Below are 15,598 nucleotides of genomic sequence, written 5' to 3'. Positions count from 1 at the left end.
TACATTAATTTGTAACTTAACCTATTTTTTATATTTATTTTCGAGTCTAAAAACATTAAATTTTCCCTTTACTTTGCCATGCAGAGATCTCCACCCTTACTGCAGAGTCTTGCAAAATCACAGGATTTAATAAAATCAGTGACCCTGCATGAGAAGTATAGTGCTTAGACCAGATTGGGAAAAACGGATACTCACAAAATAGACAAAGGATTAAAGAATGAGATCTGTGCTGCTGGATCTTCATTTTTAATCTATTATTTGGTCACACGTTTACCCAGAAATGATGTAAGTAATAAATATTAACTTTCTTCTCATGAACATAACTTGGGATGGTTAGCCTCATCTCTGGTTGCTCAACCACAAGGTAATACTACTATGTTCTAGCGATATAGATTGACAAGAAAACAGTGCTTACATTGTAGACCAGGTATTGTCTGACTTAGGACATTTGAGTAACTGTCAGAAAGATCAAATTGTAAGCTACTGTTTTTGAACAATGTGGGATTCAACAATTAAATGTAGAGTTAATATTTGAGAATATCAGTCTTTATGTTAACAGGACACTTGGCTGACTAGATTGTTTTCCTTGAATGGTCACATAGAGTTTGAGTGTCTAGAAGCTACTAGCCAGCATGGGTGCTCTAAAGATGGAATTTGCAGTTAAAGAGGAAATATAAACACTCTCTACCTTTAGTGGGAGGTTTGAGCAAATAAAATGATTGCTTCCATAATGAAGAACAATGGTTAATTTTTGTCCTGTATTTCCTTTAGCATGCAGGGTTACAAAAGTACAACAGACTGCATTATCATCAATACGCAATGGTAGAACTGAACTGCCAATTTATATTGTGTGAACATAGATTCTAATATATGTAAGCATAATTGGCTAAATGAACAAGTTGTACCAGCTTTTACAATTTCGAGGACTGGAATTAGTAATGCTATATATAAAGAGTTAAAAATGCTCTTAAACCCCTGTACCCAATAAGGCACGTTTTTCAATGTTAAGTATGAACCTCAAATTCCTAACGAATAAACTCATCCTCCTTTGGAACCTAATCTTGCAGAAGGGGACTATTCCTACAAGTTGGTATGGCAGTTGGAATTTTCCAATTTACAAAAATGGTTCTAAGTGAGACCCATCTAGTTTCTGCATTATTTACCTCCTCAGTTGCGAGGGAATATTTTTGCTATACTCATCCCGCAACAAATGCCAGCTGAAATAGATGATAAGGGCATTATACCTTTTGAACCGGTAGGATTCTGATACCAAGCATTTACCATTGATAATATTATCACATCGTCATGCTTAGCTAACAAGTGTATCCATATTGGAAAAAATCTGTACTGTTGCATAGTTGATTAAGTGCCTTTGATAAAATAACACACACCTCTTTATGGGTGAAGTCATCAAACTATAGAATAGTTACAGGATATTCTAACTAGATCCAGTGGTTGCATAATATGAACTAGGTTAAAGTCAGCTTCGGTAATTCTGGAGTAAGTATTCACTGTGTATCTAATCAAAGTGGCCTGAAACAAGGTTGTGTACCAGCTTTTACCATATTCAACCTATATTTGGCTGATTTGCCTTTAGTCTCAATTAATCAGACACCATTGGGGTTTTAGAAGTTGATTATCAGCTTGATGACCTACACTGCAACTAACCACTTACCAATTAACCTGTCAGAACAAAAGTGTTGACATTTGGCTGGAATGATTGCAGATTCAATTGGTATTATTTAGAGAAACTTTTTAACAAGGTGAAACATAAGGCTATCTTGGAGTGACCCTGAAATTCCCATTAAGTTGGAACAGTAACTTTATGCATTTGATACTAACAGCGCAGCTGATCAATTTGGGCTTACGGTTAATGCCTAATAGTTTTGTGGATGGTTTATTGGTACCAGTATTTGGGCTTTAGATGTTGGTGAGTGTCAGAAATGGAATTTCTGGTTGGCTAGGGCATGCGCCTAAGCCAGGCAGAAACCACCACTCTAGTCAGGGCAAGGGATTTACATGCTGAAGATAACCCCTGCTCACCCCCTTGGAAGCTTGGCAGAGCAGTCAAGCTTATCCCAGAGGCAATGTGTAATGTGTTTGTGCAACACACTCACACAGCAGTGACCCACTACGCACACCACAAAGAAACTCCACACAAGGTTATGTAAAAATAGACTTTGTATTACTCATAAAACACATTAGAACGTAATCACATATATACACGGTGCCATCTGGCACTTGGTATGACTTAAGTGGGGTATATACACTACAGGGCAAATCAGGCCACTGTCATAACCATCATCTATGTCACCGTTAGAGAAGACAACCAGTAACTACTGGTAAAATTGCATTTAGCATAAACACATTAGGCATACATCATAGCATTACCTAGAACAACGTATTACATATATACAGCCTCAGTGCACAATAGTAAACACTGGCCACAGTACACATCTCATGAGCACCTCTCAGGTATAACCATAATTGCTCCTAGGGAGCATACATTGCCACAACAGCATAAGCACATTATGCATTAGCATCATAATCACCAGTGCACCCTAGTAGTGTGCACTTATTTGTAATTCCCACTGGCAATGTATTAACATATCTCCTAATCACATGAGGTTCCACCTAGACATAGGGCACTGGTACTAAACCTTACTCTTAGGGCCCCCAAGCGCTGTACATAACATGCCGGTCCAGGGCTCACCGAAAGGCGTGTGTCCCTCCACAGAGCAGCTGCCCGTGATCTGATGGCGCAGCTGTGGACACCACTCTTATACTCCACCGATGCGGAGCAAACCAAAAGTGATCAGCCGCCCAGAGCAATCAGGCCGAACATCGGGCAACCCCACCCCCTTCGTGGGAATCTTCTCTCAGGTCCCACTGACCTGGTAACTGCGGCCTGGGACCTTCTTTCTAGGCTATTCCGGTCTCCTCACCATGACCGGCTTTCACTGGTGACCCGCTTCTCCCTCTACCAGGTGGGAGGAGGAAGGAAGTCACGGAATGCAGCCCGCGAGGCTCCGGTTCTTCTCCTTTGGAGACTGCGGGTTGAGAAAGCCTGCAAGGTGCCAGCTGTACCTTGTCGCCGGGCCCAGCCCACAACCAGGCTTTACTCTGCATGGCTTACGACCTCTCCTGCAGCTTCCTTCCTCGCAGGCCGCCGGCTCCCGCAGGTTGCTAGGCAACGTCTGGCTTCTCTGCGGCGCTCGGTTCCTGACAAACGGCCGTGCTTCGTGCCTTTTCCTCGGTCGGATGGGGGCTCAGCCCAGAACTCACCGGCAGGTTTACTGCTCCCTTTGCGGTTTCCAGAGGCACAATGCCCCCAGGATCGGGCAAACAAAGATAGAATTTCCCCCATGCAAAGGGGGCAGAGCCTCCAATGAATCTAGCACTCTCATAGTGCTAAATCTGCTGAGTACTACAGGACAGGATCCCCCAAGCCCTGAAGGGAACAGATCCAGCGCTCACCACGCCCTGATCCCCAATGTCACAAGGGGCAGAGCTGGGCCCAGGCAGGTCAGCTCATGGGCCCTCCAGCAGAAGGGGAGTCCTTTGTGGTGGTTCCTCCTAGTGCCCAGCAGTCCTCTTTGTCCTGTCTTCAAGTAAGCACACCTTACATGGGGTCACAGCCCCTATATTTATATCACATACAGTCTGTGTTCTGCCCTGGCACAGGGCCTTGGACCCAGTCCAAACCAGTTCTGGGGGGCACTTATCAAGTGCACAGCAGTCCCTATTGTTAGTGTAGACTCTGGCCCCAGACACATCACAGGGGGGCGGAGCCAGCATTGTGGAAGGCAGGCACAGTCCTTTTCAGGTCCAGGTGCTACTCCTCCCACTACTTCGAATGCAGATCAGGCCCTCTGGAGCTACTGCCCCTCCCCATCCCCTGTCATGCAGAGCCAGACATGCAATACACAACAGGCGGGCACAAAGACACAAAGCACACAGAAATGCCCACTTCTAAAAGTGACATTTCTAAAATTGTGATAATAAATCTGCGAACGCCATTACATAGCATTTATCGCCACTATTCCAAACATACCAAACTTGATCACGCTACTCCTCTCATGTCAGGAATTACCACTGAAACCCATATTAGGGAATCCCCAATGCATTCCTATGAGAGGGCAGCCTCACAGCAGTTAGAAACCAAATAGGCTGTTTGTCACTACTAGGACATGCCACACAGTTAAGGCACATGTCCGACCATTTACCTACACCGCACCCTGCCCATAGGGCTAGCTAGGGCCTACCTTAGGGGTGACTGATGTGTAGTAAAAGGGGAGGTGCAGATGTGGCAACCACTTTATGTGCCCCGGCACAGCAGCAGTAAACTGCGTGCACAAGCCCTGCAATGGCAGAGGCCTGAGACAGGTTTGAACGGCTACTTTGGTGGGTGGCGCAAGCAGCGCTGCAGGCCCACCAGTAGCATTTAATTTACTGGCCCTGGGTATATGAGATGCCATCTTACAATGGACTGATCGGTAAATTAAATACGCCAAACAGGTGTAGACCAATCTTACCAAGTTTACCATAGTAAGCACATGCACTTCAACACTGAACAGCAGTGATAAAGTGCCCAGAGTCCAAAAACCACCAACATCAGGTCAGAAAAAATACCAGGAGGAAGGCAAAAAGTTATGGGGGCGACCCTGCAAAAAGGGCCAAGTCTAACATTGAGAAAATAAATTGTATAAAATGTAATGCTCTGAGATAGATATTGAATATACAAAAAGGTACACCACAGCCGTCGTTGAGATTACAGCTAGCTAGAACTGCTCTTAACTGTGTGGTCACCAAAGTTGCTTACGTTTTTTGTGCTAAAATAAGAGGTGCACATTGCCTGTTGATTTCTGGTTTGATTTAGTCTGAGATTAAAAGGGCAGTTTCTCCGTACAAAGGCCGTGTGTTAGCAAATATTTTAAAATTGTAACCTCTCCTGAAGGCATATTTGTAAACAGACATTAGTGTAGTGTTTAAGGGTCAAATGAAGAACTATCTATCAATGAATCAATCAATTAGTATTTGTTAAGCCTTGTTTATCACTCCGGAGGGTACCCAAGTTCCTGAAGTCGGTGAGTGAAGGAGAGGTTCAGAGGTGGAGTGGGAGGTCGTTCCATGACTTGACGGCGAGGTAGGAGAAGGAGCAACCTCCACTCTGATCCAAACAGCATAACATCTACTTTAAGTTTTGTGAATTATATTTAATTTTTAACAACATAAAAAACCATATCTGACGGTATTTTAGTCCCACTCTCTAGAGATACCTAATGGATCCTTTGCTGTGTTATGTCTGGTAAGTGCTTATACGATTTTGCTTTCAACAAAACCTGATTACATAACTTTATAACTTTACATTATATAACTTTAGAACCTTGACTATTTGTTTTAAGCAACGTTTAATATTCTAGACTTTGTAGACTGGATGAACAGTCATTTGCCATTCTATTTACTTGTCCCTACCTGAAAGACATTAGTTTGAAATATTTGAGAACAATTCACTGTATATCTAACATTGAAATTACTTGATAGTGGTTTGCAAAACAGTATCTGCTCTGTTCTAAAATATTAGGAAATTGCTGCTATTAGCTTGAGCGGAGTAATAGAATGAATGCTAAAATGTGTAAAATGCTGTGGAATCTATGAACATACAGTGAGTTACATGATTTTTATAATTTGTAAAAAGGGCCTGCTGCTGTTTATAGTATATATATTATGTGTATCATTTTGCTTTTAGTTTAACTTAGTTTATTGAGAATTAGCTATTCATTAGGTATAATGCTAAAATTAGGCATTAACTGATATTCAGTTTGACTTGAATTGACTAGTACTGGTGAAAATAAAAAGGCAAGTAGCATGCTCCCTGTTGCAGGGACATCTTCAGAGTTTTGAGGGCTCTGAACCAAACGTATTTTGGGGGTCCCTGTTCGGAACAGCTTTCAATTTATGATCCAACTTAAGTTCTTTCATACCTTCTTTGACCGGGTCACTGACAGTGCACAGGCACACTCATCCCAATTCTAAATGTGTTTACATCTAATATTCATGGATATTGGTGTGTGTTTTCAATATTGTAATACAGCAGCAGCTCGCTTATATTACTGCAATAATCTCGCTGACACCCTCCCATTTCTCATATGTGATGTCCTCCTGTTCTGATTTAAAAGAAACTTTTTTTACGGATGTTGCATGAAACAAACACTTTCTCTCTAAAATGTTGATAATAGACTCCCACATATCACTCACATAAAAATAAGTTAAAGGAAAACGGTATTTAAAAAAAATGCACACAAATGACAAAGAGCTAGAGATTATGTAGTTACTTCCAAATGACAACCTTTTAATGTAGTGTACTTTACCAATGATGTGCAATTCCATTCATTCAACAAATCTGTACCTAGATATGCATCTATCTACTAAGCCAGCACGTCAAGTACAGATTTCTGTTTAACGTCAAAGAGGTCTTGGTGATCACTACACAAATCTATTAGGGATACCCTTTATCTGGGCATCTACCAATAGCTGATACAATGTCTTCCGGTAGTGCAAAATACAGCAGCTATGCTACTACTCTGCATCCCAAAGAACACATTCATCAGCAGCAGCCAGCTTAAAAATGAACATTGGTTCCATAAGTACACTATATTCAGGACAATCCTAACAGACAAACGCCTGACAAATGAAGGGCCATGCTCTAGCAGGAAAACACACATTCAACATCAACTACTGCGCTCTTTTCGCACCTCCATGTTCCATCTTCTTGTAACAGAATCAAGTGATCAGGACACAGTGGAAGCATTTTCTCCTTACTGTGACATAAAATGTGGAACTCCTTTACTCTACAAATTAGTGAGTTCAATAATCACAATCTGTTCAGGAGGCATCTTAAAACTTGGGGGCATATTATCAAGACAGGCAATAAAATTATCGCCGCTTTAGCGGCAGAAAACTGCTGCTAAAACTGCGATAATGGGCTTGATAATATGCTCCATGGAATTCCAGGTTACATGTCCTTCAAATCTAACATGGGCTTCAATTGGAATTCCATAGAGCATATTATCAACCCCATTATCGCCGTTTTAGCGGCGATAATTTTATCGCCTGTCTTGATAATATGCCCCTTGATTCTATCAGTTCCCATACCCACTGGATAGAAGACACCTCTCCCTTTGGCTAGAATCATTCTTCAGTGCTATGAAAAGAAAACCCTTTTGGTTGCTGTTCACCCGCTCACGTTTTCGTTCATACATTCGTTCATTCCGAAAAGACTTATTCAATTGCATGCTCGCCCACAATTAGCTGTGTTGTAGACCAGCCGCGGTCGGTAGTAGGAGTAACCGCAGGGCGGTGACGTGGGGAGGGGGAGGGGCAGGGTGGGGGGGTAGTAAACTATGGATTACGGAGGTTTACAGGTAAATTAACATATAAATTAATAAAACGAATTTCGTTGCGTGCACTGCATCGCATTTGGGGATGCTGTGCACGCAACGAAATTCGTTTTATTAATTTATATGTTAACTTACCTGTAAACCTCCGTAATCCATAGTTTACTACCCCCCAACCTGCCCCTCCCCCTCCCCACGTCACGGCCCTGCAGTTACTCCTACTACTGACCGCGGCTGTTGTAGACCGTATATTGCTCCAGACGTCAGTCAATAGTTCGACTACTTCGCGTTTTATGTTACTTCGGCCCAATGCAGATATTGAACCCTGAATAATGACAATCTCCTCTATTGAAACACAATGATCAAAACTCCAAAAGTCACTGGCACCCAAGGGTCTGCCCTATGGTTAAACCTCGTGCCTATTTGCGAAGGCCACGTGATTTCTTAGCAATGCCTCTCAGCAAATGAATCCTTTTGACCTTTTACTGTTAGTATTCTCTTCTTGGCAGGACAAAGGGCAGAGAACAGGCACTACTTTGAGAAGCAGCCAATTAAACACGTGCGTTTTTCTGAATGGGTCTTTAAGGAGGAAAATAGCAATCCTATGACCTAGGAACTACTCATGAGGTACTGTGAGAAAAATTGGAATTCTGGTGCAGTAGAAGAATATTTCATCCAAAAAACATAAAATGCGTTTGTGTATGCTATTCAACAAATAGATATCACGACATATAAGTTGAGACACGGATGATAGATGACCATGGAAACCTATTTTTCGATATTTCCCATAAATAGTGCATTTTTTGCACGCATGGCTTTGCATTTTCGCACACAGAATCCACTTCAAGGTTCATTCTCGTTAAGAGAACATTCAGCATTGCACAATTCGTGATATTCATCGGGTGAAAATAGGAAGTAAGATGCCTACCTGTTTCACAGCTGAGACCAGTAAATCCCTGAGCACATAGACAGACATTGGGAGCCACACAGGTGCCTCCGTTTCTGCAGCCATCTTTGCAAAAAGCTGAAATAGAGGCAGAAGGCACCTTTGTAAGTGGTATTCGAAGGGTTACCCAGTGTCCTGCCTTTCATGTTTATTCAAAGGGATTCAATATTGACAAATTGTCACAAAATGTTCTCAGATAATTACTCTGGAACTAGCTCCAGCAGGTTCTATTATAAATTAATAAATAAGCAGCACAAATTCACCAATCGATAAGCGTCATAAAAAAGATACAAGCGTGTGCAGAAATGCTAATGCCATCAATGCTAAATTATACATCACATTACTAACTTGAAAAGCAGTAGCACATTACTTATATTCAAATGTTCTATTTAATTCAAAGCCAAAGTATAATGCTTGCATCTGCTGAAAATGTACCTTTGCATACAGTTCCGTTCCCTGTGTACCCGAGCTGACAGACACAGTTGTGCCCTCCCACGGTATTAAAGCAGAGTGCATTCTCATCACAGCTGTGTTGGTTTGAGGCACATTCGTCATGCTCTGAAAAGTTCAAAAAGGACCGTTAATGTTAAGATGTATTTATACGTATGCACTGCGTTTTGATATGGCTTATGATACTTTGAAAGCATTTAAAAATGTGTTTTTTAAAGCACCCCATGTCAACTATTGACATCGGCATGAGCTCTGTGATGCATTCAATTATGCACTAAAGAGTATTTCTCTTTTTTTCATTAGGTCTAAAACGGTACACAAGCGATCATGTACTGAGCGACATTCCTCTACCTTCACAAGTTACGTCATCAATCTGTAATCATGGAAAAATGTCCCCCTCCCAAAACTGCATAGCGAATATATACCTGAAAACTCACTGACCTGACAGAGTTCACTAGGGAGACACACTTTGGAGTTCAAAGTTACACCGAGTGTAGATTCGCATCTATCTATCACAAGCAGAATATAAGTATTCGGAACCAAACCCCACTTCAGATATATAGATTCTGTATAACCCCAAAAATTCCCTGACATTGCTCTGCCACAAAATTTTCCAATGACAATTGTGGCGAAAACTAGAAATATATGAAGCTGAAACAAATGCTCCTTCTAAAACACCAAAAACAATAGAAGCATATCGAATATCAACAAGCATTTGCAATGCAATTGGTCTCGCATTTGCGAGAGTTAGAGCTATTGGCATTGTAAATGACAATGTCTTTTACCCATGTGTTTTGGTTTGGAGTGGTGCAGCTGTATGGGGTTTGGAGTGGAATTATATGGGTTGAATTAGAATTGTTAGCTGTAGAATTGTGTGGGGTGGAATTTTGTGGTGTGTAGTGTATTTGTGTAGTGGAACTATGAGTCATGGTGAATAGATAGGGATGAGAGCTGCACAGAATAAATGGAAAGGAAGTTAGAGAGAGATAGGTAATGTGTGCATGAAGTTGTTAATGAACTCCAGACAGAGGAGCAGAAAGAGTGTGTGAGAAAGAGAGAAAGAAGGGGAGAGCAGGCCATCTGTGTACGCAGAAGACACTCCAAGAAGAGGAGGAAAGTGTGAGTTTGCTGGATGGAAATCTTCAAAAAGCATGGGAATAAACTGTGCTCGCGGACCTGAAGTGAACCAATATGAGAGAGGCAGGAAGAGTGTGAGAGAGAGGTATGAGACAGAGAAGGACGAGTGGGAGGGGCACCTGGGGGCAGACGAGAGGTGGACCAGTGCACAGCGCAAGGAGGTGCAGGAAGGTAGCATGTGTGAGCAGGCAGTATGGAGAGGAGACAGGGAGTGGGAGGGGTTTGTTGCATCCAAACCAAGAGGTCTGTGCATTATCTCGTGTATTAACACGGACTACAACAAATATTTGAAAGACAGCGAGGAGAACTAAATCTGTGTGTTTTAATGTAGTGTTGTCAATAAATCAATGACAGACACGGACTATGCAGAGTATAAGCAATCATGCAATGCTGATAGAAATGAGGCATGCACCCATGTGAGATCTTTTAATTAGAGGTCTCTGCATGGCCGATAGTAAAAAACATGATTATAATGGCTACAAAGAGTGTTCAATTAGAAAAAGGAGTTTGGACTGAAAACTCCGATGCTCTGAGTTAATTGTTAGTGGAGCCAATAATAACTGATCAAATATATTGTCTCTTGTAATAAGGAATACATTGTAAATCCATTAGACACAAACACAGAAAAAGTATATATGGAAAAGTATATATTTCTGCAATGCCGCATATTTTACCATGGACTGCAAGCAATGAATCAAAAGTGGAGCAAAATATAAACTGCTCTGATACATTGTAGCTAATCTCTGCCATGCAAATGACTCTGGGCCTTTTGCATACAAACACACATATCAATGCGTTGTCACGAATGTAGACCTTATGATATTCATACAATCAACCAGCAAAAAAGGAGATACAAATGTTTATGTCTGTATGTAAACACGCTATTACTTTTTCACATCAGTGCCTATCCTACATGCAAATTATGGCAACATTGTTCGAGCAGTGAATCTATTTTTACATAAGGTCAAACATTTGAACTTTATTGAGATCAGTTTCCCATATTAATCTACTTGGCGCCATTCACGCCATCAGACACACCGAAAGGGATGTTGCCAAGAAGCAGTATTTTAGGAGGTTACACATCTGTCAGGGGGCCGCAGAGTTGGCCGTGCACCGATGGCCTCCAGTTGCCTGTCTTTCCGGTGGGAGCAAGAAGCACAGACCACACATTTCCTCTGACTTCTGAAACACTAGTAGAAAATCAACTGCAGCAGGAATCACTTGCAAGCAATGCGTGTCTATAAAATATATAATACAGAACAGCTAGAAGCACATTATGACCTTATAATGGTGGATGTGACGAAGTTCACTAAAACAAAAGTACTCATTGTATGAAAAGTGTATTTATGTATCGCTTACATTCCCCGACGAGGCATTAGACATTTTCCCTTGTGTCGCTGCATTTACTGTGGCACACAACCTCAACTGGTCATGCACAAGGAAATGTTGGCCCATTTTGAATTGGTTGCTGTCCAAAAAATGTTGTTTGGATATTGCCTCAACTTTGAAGTGACACACCAGAAGGCGATTTCATCACATGCTTGCAAGCCGAGTACATTAAGATGCACGCAGGCATTTGAAGCGAAGTTATGACACACGTATAAAAGAAGCCTCCTATGTGAGGTGCAAAACAAAGACATTTGCTGCGTGTGTGAGATGCTTGCAAATGCGAAAAGCTTGCAGTATGCCAGATTTTTGTATGGATGTCTTTGAGATATAGGTAAGTGTGACAAGCACGAGGTGGAGCGGGAAATACACACGGACAATGAGCATAGTGAGATATACACAACAGTATGAGGTGGGTGATGCTCAGAAATGTGGTGTTTGAGATGAACGCAGACACAAGACTAAGTGAGATACTTGCAAAGGTAGTAAGTATAATGTGTGAGAAAAGCTTGCAAAAGAGTTCACCGGACGAGTTCACAAAAGAGTAGTGCATGAGATGCTCACGGGCATGACAAACCAAAGTATGTGGTAGACTTATAATCACATGAAACATTTTGTATGTAATACTTGGTATGGTGTCTACTGCTCACAAACATGGGAAGCCTCGTGTGGAGAAAGCTTTGAAACAGAAGCATGGGGTGTAGAGGCTCATTAACATGGGATACTAGCATGAGATGCTAACTAACGAGCCTTGTGAGTGAGATACTGTGTGTGATTTTACAACACAGGGGAACCGTGGTGAGAGATACACATATTTACACTGTGAAACGCTCTCAAACATGAGCAGCCTAGAGCTTGAGAGGCGCATAATCACAAATGTGAGATTCTAGGCAACAATAGAAGCTCGGTGTTGGCGAGTCTAACACTCTTGAGACACCTGGTCTGTGACCGAGATGCCCCTGAGAAGCATAATGTGGAAAATACTCACAAACACAATAATCCTAGTGTGAGAGCTGAACACAAGCATCGTGCAGGCACCATAATCATAGTGCATTAGATGTACACAAACACATGGAGCCTAATGTATGAAATGTGTATAGACGCAAAAAGTATAGTGCGGGCAACGCTCACAGACACGAGAACCAATCTGATCACCCCCACCCTCTGCACTGTGTAGAGGGGGATGTGTCATATACAGAAGCTGAAAGGGTGTGTGCAGTGCTTAATTTGTAAAATATGAAGTCCAGGTGCTCAAATATTTGTCGGGGGCCACACCCACATTCTCTCGGCTCCACCCACTTCCCCCACTAGCTCCACCCACTTACTCTATTGGCTCCACCCACACCCTCAACTGGCACACTAGCCATAAACCGTGAAAATGTCACACATAAGCCCTCAGGCCAGAAAACATGGAAATGTCACACAAAAGCACGTAGGCCAGAAAGCATGGAAATGTCACACAAGCACCCAGGCCAGAAAGCATGCCATAATCTGTTCAAATGTCACACATAAGCATCCAGGCCAGGGCAGGCCACACACAGTGGAAATGTCACACATAAGCATCCATGATCGAGGCCATAAACCATGGAAATGTCACATATAGGCATCCAGCCAGGGTGTGTACATATATCCCCATGATTGTAATGGGGGCCTTCCCTTTCCCCTTGAAAACATTAGTTTATGTAAAAAGATCAGTTTTTTTGTCCCAGTCCCTCAGATCTACATATTTTTGTTTTTTTGTTTCTGTTTGGAGCAGCTTGGTTCTCTCATGAGTCTGTTCCTTGTATTGCGCATTAACTGAACATAAGCTCTCCATTGTACACTCTAGATATATTGGCTGAGCCAATATCCCTCCTGGGGATGGTAGAATTTTGACTCGAGTATCACTAGAGGTCCTAAGTTCAAGAATCACCTGATCCCACTGTGTACTAGACGTCCCTCTCTGTTCCTGTATGTTCTAAAGACTTTCTCCTAGAGTGTGCCTTCCTCCCAGGATCTGCCTTCTCTGTCAATTGCTGCAAGTGCAGCCAAATCACAGTTAATGTCAATGCTAGCCTGCTAGTGGGGCTCCAGATGTTTCTAGGTTTTAAGATCAGCGTATGGTCAGCGCTAGCCCATACCAAGGGATACACACCCACTGGGGCTCAAGATCAGCTTATACTCTGTGCTAACCCAATGCCAAGGCATCTGGGGGCTAACAATCAAACCGTATTCAATCCTAGCCCTTAACAATAGATCTAGGGATATGCAGGTCACGGTTCTTGTATCCTGGCAGAGCTGGGCACCCGCTGGGTATGTATATGTCAGGGTTAACACACAATGACAATAAAAATGTTATGAAGAAAACTTACTGTTATAAAACACTGGATACATTAAGGTTTTAGTTTCTGCTAATAAAAACAAGAAATGGGAGGGTGAGGTGTGGGGAGTGAGAGGCCATCCTTTGCTTCGCCTGTGAGAGGGGCGCCACCTACCTAATGTTTACGCTGCGCTTAGCTGAAGCTCAGGAGAGGCCGGCACCACAGGGGATGAATGAAACAGAAGAATTTCCTTGCTGACCACCTTCTTCTCTCCCCAGTCCCCACCACAGACCTTGCCCTTCTATTCCCATCTATTTCCCCTTCCCTCCCCCAACCCGGGCTAGTTTCTGATCTGTAAGGCTCCTTCAGTGCAGGAACTCTAGGAGGGGTACTTAAGGATCTGGGGTACTGGTGTTTGCATACCTCATGCTGTGGCAGTTATGGCAGGCCTGTTGTCATTCTAAGCATGACAATGAGCCGTTTAGCTTTGTACTGTTACTCTGTAAACTATATCAACATGTGCTGCTCACTCTGAAAGGCAGCAACATTTTAGGTTTAGCAGCCACACCCATCCTGGCAGGTGGGGGTACTTCATCAATAGAAAACAAACCAGCTGCCCTAGGGCCCTATTGCCTATCCGCCCTGCCCGTCAACCTTCCCTTCAAGAGTCCCCCATTCATCCTCAGGTGGTCTATGAATATTCGTTAGACACGGGCGTCAATGGGTCCTGAGGCGTATGTTTTTAGGGGGGTCCATTATTGCGTTACACGCACCACTGCCTATACCTTACTTTGTATTTTATTCATTTAGTAGTGCCACTGCTTTGCATCAGTCACATACAATCATATATATTCCAATTACATCCCACAAAGTTAGCTATTCAGTGTATCTCTATTCTGCACACGTGCAGTGACATCCTTTTTCCCCCCGGAGACTACACTCCATTAATGACACCGCTGAAGACACCTCTTTAAATAAGTTTATGTCATGGTGCAGTAATCACCCTCTTTTGCTCTACCCCACCTCCGCTCATTCACCCTGCCTTCAGCTTTGTTCGAGCAAATTCCCAAATACAAACAGATGTCTAATCACAATTTGGTTACACATTGGATTAGGAAGAAGGCTTTGCTAGCTGGCACCCAGCCCCCTAACTGTACTAAATGCCATAGAAAAAAGTGATGGGAATCAGTAAAAACTGGTTTATTATAGCTGTTGGGTTGTCTCCCTTTAGCTGCAATACCCTTGTGGCTCACTTTGCTGCGTTCGTTATGGCGTGGCGAAGCACAGCCTGCTATTAACATGTTGCAATGGCAAAGCACCATAGAGGCGGTGTGACTCACACAGCGGTCCGAAATAAATCCCTACTCTGTGTCCAATCCTTCCTTTTACTGGGTTCATTTCACCTCTGAGAAGATTCTACATGGGCGGTGTTGCGGCGCGGGCGGCACAGATATAATAAACATTGTAGTTATCCATTCTCCCCTCTGCCATGTAAGCTATGAAGAATCCCACCTCTTTCCGACATTATATTACTCCTTTGCCATATTCAAATGTAAAACAGCAATCTGCAAAAATCAGATTTTAGAGTCAGGCAGCAACAAAACGACAAAAAACAACAGATACAGGGCAGTGTTGATATTTAGTTCTTAAGTGCGTCAAAACAACAATCGGAGAGTAATTAAACTGTGAGAGATATGCGGATTAAAACCAGATAGTCTGATATGTGGGCAGAATCTTTACAACTGAATCGGGTTAAGGGCAAGGCCCCTGCTCTTTCAGCCTCCTGACCTGTTTAGTGCTCCAGCACACTGTGCCCCGCCCGGTGCTGGTCGCATGATTGTATAATTAAGATTAGAACCGAGGCCCGAGCAAACACTATTTTGTAACCCTACGACTGACGCTCAAGAAAAAGCAACGTTGGAAGGTTTTTCTTTTTACTCACGGTATTACTTTACTGTTGGCACTGCCTTCCTTAGATCTGC

At 42.7% G+C, this 15,598-nt stretch overlaps 1 protein-coding gene across 3 annotated transcripts in view; it reads right to left on the bottom strand.

Moving 5' to 3' along the window:
- Nucleotides 1-15,598, bottom strand: part of NELL2 (neural EGFL like 2) — a 1,146,830-nt gene that overhangs the window by 265,158 nt on the left and 866,074 nt on the right. For all 3 annotated transcript variants that reach the window (XM_085653041.1, XM_085653043.1, XM_085653042.1), the window contains 2 exons: nucleotides 8,779-8,901; nucleotides 8,326-8,421 (listed from right to left, as the gene is read on the bottom strand). In XM_085653041.1, coding sequence (XP_085509167.1) covers nucleotides 8,326-8,421; nucleotides 8,779-8,901 — 219 coding nt within the window. The remainder of the gene's footprint in view (nucleotides 1-8,325; nucleotides 8,422-8,778; nucleotides 8,902-15,598) is intronic.

Source organism: Triturus cristatus, chromosome 4_1 (genome assembly GCF_964204655.1).
Source record: "Triturus cristatus chromosome 4_1, aTriCri1.1, whole genome shotgun sequence".
NCBI lineage: Eukaryota > Metazoa > Chordata > Amphibia > Caudata > Salamandridae > Triturus > Triturus cristatus.
The sequence above is the reverse complement of the archived record's forward strand: the minus strand, read 5'-3'. Positions and strand labels throughout refer to the sequence as shown.